The sequence below is a fragment of the Pan paniscus genome, chromosome 8, assembly GCF_029289425.2.
Source record: "Pan paniscus chromosome 8, NHGRI_mPanPan1-v2.0_pri, whole genome shotgun sequence".
Classification (NCBI taxonomy): Eukaryota; Metazoa; Chordata; class Mammalia; order Primates; family Hominidae; genus Pan; species Pan paniscus.
The window spans coordinates 80,389,742-80,397,381 of NC_073257.2; the positions used below are offsets into that span (position 1 = coordinate 80,389,742).

Below are 7,640 nucleotides of genomic sequence, written 5' to 3' on the forward strand. Positions count from 1 at the left end.
TAATACTTGTTAACATTTGTACCCACTAGTATATTTATAACCAGAGAAGGGAAAAGGTGTACATATGAGACAATAGATCATATATTTATTGTCTTATGTGTACTTTGAAATTTCTGGCTGGGCACGGTGGCTCATGCCTGTAATCTCAGCACTTTGGGATGCCAAAACGGGCAGATCACGAGGTCATGAGATTGAGACCCTCCTGGCTAACACGGTGAAACCCTGCCTCTTCTAAAAATACAAAAAAGTAGCCAGGCGTGGTGGCGGGTGCCTGTAGTCCCAGCTACTCGGGAGGCTGATGCAGGAGAATGGCGTGAACCCAGGAGGCGGAGCTTGCAGTGAGCCGAGATCGGGCCACTGCACTCCAGCCTGGGGGACAGAGCGAGACTCCATCTTAAAAAAAAAAAGAAAGAAAGAAATGTGTTTCACACATAGGTATAGAAAAGAGATATCTTCAGTGATGTCTAGACAGAGAGCGGATGCTAGCCAAATTCAGTACCAAAATAGCACTTTGCTTTTACTGCAATATGGCAAAATTTAAGTGAATTGAGCCTTAATTGTTGAAACCTGCAGCTCCACTAACCACAATCTAAATACACCCTCATCTGTGCCATATCTAGCAGAAATTTTAGATCTTCATTAGTATAAATATCAACTCATTAACTAAGAAACTGGCTATATTGGATGTTTAGCCTCGTCTTCCTTATGATCTGCAAATAGAAAGAATAGAAAGTCGGCCAGGAGCAGTGGCTCACACCTGTAATTCCAGCACTTTGGGAGGCCGAGGCCGGTGGATCACGAGGTCAGAAGATCGAGACCATCCTGGCTAACACGGTGAAACCCCATCTCTACTAAAAATACAAAAAATTAGCCGGGCATCGTGGCGGGCGCCTGTAGTCCCAGCTACTCGGGAGGCTGAGGCAGGAGAATGGCGTGAACCCGGGAGGCAGAGCTTGCAGTGAGCCGAGATCGCGCCACTGCTCTCCAGCCTGGGCGACAGAGCAAGACTCCGTCTCAAAAATGAATGAATAAATAAATAAATAAATAAATAGGAAGTCAGTATAACCAGTTTTTGGTAATGAGACTAATGGTGGCTTGTCCCATCTTTTTTTGTTTTTCTTTTTGTTTTTGAGACAGGATCTCACTCTGTCACCCAGGCTGGAGTGCTGAGGCACAATCATAGCTCACTGCAACCTCAAACTCCTGGACTCAAGCAATCCTCCCCCAACTCAGCCTCCAGAGTAGTTGGGACTGCAGATGCACACCACCACACCTGGCTAATTTGTAAATTTTTTGTACAGATGGAGTCTCACTTTGCTGCCCAGGCTGGTCTTGAATTCCTGGCCTCAAGTTATCCTCTTGCCTCAGGCTCCCAAAGTGCTGGGATTGCAGGGATGAGCCACGGTGCCCAGTCACCTTTCCCATCTTGATAGTCCTGTTTATTTGTATGTGTTTCTTCAAGAGTTCTGACCTTGGGGTTTGGGAGCTCAATCTCTAGCTTGCACCCAGGGAGAGCCCACATATAATAATAGCTAGTCAAACTTCCAGAGGAGATCTTCCTTTATTATTTAATGCCCCTCTATTAGGAGCTCTTACAGCACATATCCCTGGCACAACACTATTGAAGGATTTGGCTAAACTCTGTTTAGGACTACTTAATGATTAATGTGTGTGTGCTCTCTTTTGGTTGTCTAGCCAAGGACAAGAATGGTGTCACATAAGACTGGGTGTGTGTAGGTACTTGATAATATTTGTTGATTTGTTGAAAAAAAGGAGCACAGATACAAAAATATTTTTTAATTTTAATGTCTTGTCAAACTAGAAAGAAAATGAATTTCCAAGATGAACAGTATAAAATACTATAGCAAGTTTTAGGTTGCTTGGTAATCGAAATTCTATTACATATCATGATATATGAATCTTGACTGCAAAAAGATTTTATACTTGATTTTAGCTGAGCTCCTACTTAATAAACCACAATGGATCTCTCAACATACAGTTTGAAGAGTTTCATCAAAGATTGGATTTGATCACTGAGACTCATTTACTTTTCCCTCATATGTCTTCCAGGAAAAAAAAAAATAGTACATTGAGTGGGGTGGAAAGTTTAGAAATTTGGTAAAAGCTAAGTTGCTTCCAGAAATCTTCAAAACCCAGAAGCAGAAAGCTAAAGGCTTAGTATTTAAAAGACAGACTCCCATTCTTTTGGAGGAGCGACGTCAGGGAAGAAGTATGAGATTAGAATCCCATCATTTTAATTAAATTGTCTTATTTCATTAAGAAAGTGTTGTTAAATTAGTAGCCAAAAATGAAATATCTATTGAAAAAATAACTTTTTCTGTGCAAAGCCCTATACTAGAAGCCATAGAGATACAATGAAAAGCACACTACTCTTTCACAAGGTATTTACAGTTCAGAGAGGGAGATGTGACATCCTACCTGAAAAATGGCTAATGATCTTAATATATTTTTGAGACATTCTCTGATAAACAAAAGCACCGATTTTGCTCATTCTCGAACTCTGCACACTTCCTGGAGTTATTAATGAAGCTTCTCAGGAGATCTGAGTAAGTAGACTATTGTGCCCAAATAGCAAGTAAGGCAAATGCCTTGAATCTTGCCATTGACCCAAGTGCACACTGCAGAGTGGAGTTGTGACTAGAAAGGGGTCCTGGCATCATGACTTCTAGAACTGTGTTGTTTGTCTGCTAGATCACATAGCGTCTTTTAAGAGTTGTTGGAGTCAAGAGGTTAAACATTTTACTATTGAATTTGCAGTTTCTAAATTTTCAGTTTACTATCAAATTTGCAGGAAGCAAAGTTCTGAGCTCTCCTGTTTCTCATTAATGGATATCACCTGGAAAGGCAAATGCAGCTTCAAACTCCCAAGGGGTTTCTGAAAATACACTTGTGATTTTTTTTTTTTTTTTTTTTTTTTGAGACAGAGTTTTGCTCTTATTGCCCAAGCTGGAGTGCAATGGCACAATCTCGGCTCACTGCAACCTCCACTTCCCGGGTTCAAGCGATTCTCCTGCCTCAGCTTCCCAAGTAACTGGGATTACAGGCATATGCCACCACGCCAGGCTAATTTCGTATTTTTAGTAGAGATAGGGTTTCATCATGTTGGTCAGGCTGTTCTCAAACTTCTAACCTCAGGTGATCCACCTGCCTCGGCCTCCCAAAGTACTGGGATTACAGGCATGAGCCACTGCGCCTGGCCCACCTATGATTTTTTTAAGTGTAAATGTATGTATGGGCTGGGGAAGACACTTTCCCTTATTACAAACCAAACGGATTTTGATAGGGATAACTAAGAAAATAAAAATTGTAATAAAGTCTGTAGATAAACTGTGAAGAGGCAGCTGTGTCTGAGGTTAGGCTTGGGAATCCAAAATAAAAGAGTTTTGGGAGTCATTGGTGTTTTTGTTGACTTGTGACAAGACAAATTCCAAATGCATGGATAACTTAGAGTCCTGCTTTTCCTAATTATGAGTAAGACATTCTCCCAAATGCACGCACCACTCTTCACCAAGTCACTCTTTACATGAAGGGCTTGGTTTATTCACGCAATGGTTAAGCAAATTAATGAAAGTAATTCAAACCAATACCATGTTTATTATTTTGCTCCCATTTTGATTGGTCTTGATGGTAGTGAAGCCCTTATTGTCCAACTTGTACTGATTAAAAGGAAATCACTTCCAAAGGCAATATTTTTAATTTCTGTGTTAGTTTTAGAAATATAGAAGTGTATTCCTGTATATGTGTATATATACATTACTGTATACATATAAGAATAACTACATATATTTGGGTACTTGTAAGGACTTAGTAGCAATCTGCTTAATGTGGATAATAAAATATTGAGGAACTGTGTATCTAGTTACTTAAAAGCTAAATATTTCACTTTAATCTTTTAAAAAATCAACAAAAAATTTACAAGTTGACAGAGAAAATGTTTAAATTAATTACATGTACTCTCATCAGCTTTTTGAGGAACTACTACAAAGCGGCACATTCGTTTATTGGTCGGATTAGGTTTAAACACTCCACATCTTTGCTCAGGGAAGCATTCTATATCATCACCTCCAAAGAGTTCTTTAGGGCCATCAGGAAACTGGCAAGGTACTTGGCATGAAAAACAAATCCACGTTTTTATTTATATTTTATAAAATGTATATTTTAATAATGTGTACACAGTTTAAAAAAATACAGAGCACCGATACCCATGTACTGTACCCAGAAAAAAAAAGTGTTTCTACTTCATGCTTGCACACACAATGCACTAAAGCAAAAACGCATTTACACAACAGGAAGGTAGCTCTGTTGTGAGCAAACACAAGTAATGGATACTGTAACTTCACCCGAACAGGACAAACTCACAAAGTTTAAGAAAGTGATTATTTCTCTGAGGACTGGAACAGAATAGCTTAATCCTATTTTTCTTAAGATTGTTTTCCCTCAAAGTAGCCCAGAAAAGGGGAAAGGGGGCATTATTTTCACAGCAATCAACCCATTCACAAGATCCATTAATGAAATCTACAAAATACAAAGGAGGAGGGGAAAAGGAAGGCAATTAAATGATTGCGTCCATAGGTCTGATGATGCGAATAAAGGTAATCTGAGAATCGACTAATTTTCCTCGAGGAATGCATCCTTAGAATCCTGGGCCGCCGGAGGCTTCTGGCCTACTTGGGGCAGGGCCGCGGCTCGGAGCGGCTGCCGGACACCCACCCCCGCGGAGGCGCGCGCCCTAGGTGGCCATCTGGAAGGGCTCGGGCTGGAAGCCGAAGAGTCTCTGGCTGTACAGCTCGCTCTCGCCCGGCAGCTTCGCGCCCGGGAACGGGAGGTAGTGGTCGCGGCCGAAGTGCTCACAGTGGAGACCCACCCAGTCCCGCTCCGAGCCGAATCGCTCGGCCTCGGCCAGGATCCGGGTCAGAGCCATGATGTAGCTCAGGGCCATCTGCAGGGTCTCGTACTTGGACAGCTTTTTATCCTGGCCCCACTGGGGAACCACCCTGCGTAAGCGGTCGAAGGCAGTGTTGAGCCCCTGCATGCGGCGGCGCTCGCGCGCGTTGGCCGCCAGGCGCCTGCGCGCCGCGCTCTCCAGCCGCCCGGCCCCGGCGCACGTGCCCGCGCACTCGGTGCCGCCTGCGCACGGGGGCGCAACGCGCGCTCCCGCCGGCGGGCCGCTGGGCTTGCAGGACTTCATCCCCGGCCCCAAGCAGCGAGGCGCCGACCTCGCACGCCCGCCCGCTTAGGACCTGCGCGTGGGCTGGTCTCTCGAGCCGCTTCCCAACGTGCCTCTTCTGAGCAAATAAGTCATAAACAAAGCAACTCACGTGCAATCAAATAGTTTACAGTGGGGGAGTGCGGGACTCGGCCTTCTGTTCTACTGGATGACCAGGCTGATATCTCTTCACTTGCCCAAATTTAGGGGAAAATGAGATGCTCAAGAGAAAGTCATTTTCTCAACATGAAGTTGAAAAAGAGAAGGAAACCTTCTGCAGCAGAGTTTGGTGTGGCTGGTTCGAGGAAGGCCTTTCAAGTCCTCTGGGAAAGCCTGAGACTCCTTTGCAGGAAGATGAACTCTTTCCCGAAGCTCAGGGAAGGAGCGCTTTTAGCGCAGTAGCTGTCGGAGAGTGCAGAATGAATCTTGGAGGGAGGAGAATTTATAGCAAAGAGCTGAAGGAGGGAACAGGTGGTGGCAGGTGGGCGGGCGTCCCTCGGCTTCTATCTCAGCACCTTCCTACCCTGGGAACTGCGGGGAGGAGGGGGCGACGCACAGCAAAATCCTGACATTACAGCATTAGTCTGTTGAAGTTTCTCCAAAGCTATGTCCAACACTAACTAACACACCATCTGGAGTGGCCTGGCTGTCCCCAAAAGAATAACAAGGTGGGGGTTGGGGCAGAGCTTGGTCTATCTTTTCCCGTATCAGTGGGCAGCTTACGTATCAAAAACTTAACCGAGACTTGTAAATTATTAGACATCATCTGTGTGAAAATGTTGGTTTTGGCATTATGAGATACATCGGGACTGTAGTATAACAGGATGTAGCTTTGTTGAGAAGTGTGACAATTTTGCATAATGCTAATCTAATATACTGACATTTTAATTTTAGTTATTAAGTAAGTTGGAACAAATTAGCGGGTTCCAATATTATTGCAGACCTGGAATTTTACTGTGCAAATAATTTGGCTGTTTTCTATGAAATAATGTATTATAACATATCAAAAGATATTAACGTGTATATAAAACTTTATATTATTCTAATTATATAATTGGGTTGCTTGAATTCAGATACTTAGGCAAATCAATTCAGTATTTATACTTCATTTCCCCTGCCACAGGTTCATAAATATTTGTGGGAAATGCACTGAGATGATAACTAATCATTTAATCATTTAACATTTAAATCAAAGAAAACTAATCATAATGCACATTTTTCTGCAAAATGAGAACATCTAAGTAACTTCTGAGGTTTTAAAAAATAGTTCCTAAAGCACAATTTTTGAAAATAGTTTACATCTTTGAACATTTCAGTTGTGTCAACTGCCCGCAGGAATAATAACAAAGCATGATTTCTGCTATTGATAATGACGATCTAATTGATGCAGAAAAACCATTAATTTGATTCTCTCATCTCTGCTTATTTCTCACTCTTAAGAGGAATCAAGGAGCAAGAAAACTACCTCCAAATAGGTTCAATCCAGAATCCTTACTGGATTTTTTAGGAAGACCAAGTATGCTCTTTCTCCTTTTGAAATATGGATATGTCAGCATTATTCTCAAATATGTTTATTTAATTAAAGGGTCAACAAACTGTCACAAACTAGGAGTCTTTTAACCGTGACTTGCTTTCCCCACCATTGCTCAGACTATAACCCCATTGTGACCGCCCTGACTCCAAGTCCTGTCTTCTCATAAATAGTTGATTAATCCCCCAGCTGAAGCAATGACAATGAAATGAAGTTGAATGACATGAAGACAATAGGAAGCAATTGAACATTAATGATCTCCAGCATGACAGATGTTGAACACAGACTTCTGCATGGAGCCACTCAGCTCTGTTACTTTGGGTCATAACAGTCTTGGTTGGGAACAGCAGTCCTGTGACAGAAAAGACTATGTTATATAGTCATCAAAATGTCAAATATGTTTTTCTGTGTTTCTGTGGAAATCTGCCCTATTAATGCCGTTGCTCTTCATATTCATTTGCTTCATCCCTTTCCTCCAAAGAGCTCCCTCTGTGCTGCTCTGTGGAATGTTTCTCTGCAAAATGGACTGTACATTTGTTCTGGATGTTATTGTCCAAAGTGCTAATGAGATGTATGATTTTGCAGGCCATGTACCCAGGATTGATGAGACTGTAGCCCAAGTCCAAAGGCAATGAAAGCATAACTTGAAGAGAAACAGGAAATACTACTGTGCACACAACAGTTATATTAGAACATAAACTAGCAGATACCTATGATATGAAGTTGATCCAAGGATAGAGAGAATTGCTGCAGTAAAGGGTCTTAGAGGGCATGTATAACACATTTCCCAAATGTATTCTGAAAGACATTATTAGAATGACAAAGATGCTTCTGGGGGAAAGGGTTCCATTGTCAAATAAATTTGGGAAACAGTATCTGCTG

At 42.2% G+C, this 7,640-nt stretch overlaps 1 protein-coding gene across 1 annotated transcript; it reads right to left on the reverse strand.

The window, feature by feature from the left end:
• Nucleotides 1–3,857: 3,857 nt before the first annotated feature.
• On the reverse strand, nucleotides 3,858–5,655 carry ATOH7 (atonal bHLH transcription factor 7). Its single transcript, XM_024930453.3, has one exon. The coding sequence runs from the start codon at nucleotides 5,207–5,209 to the stop codon at nucleotides 4,751–4,753; it is 459 nt and encodes a 152-aa protein (XP_024786221.2). The 5' UTR covers nucleotides 5,210–5,655; the 3' UTR covers nucleotides 3,858–4,750.
• Nucleotides 5,656–7,640: the final 1,985 nt, after the last annotated feature.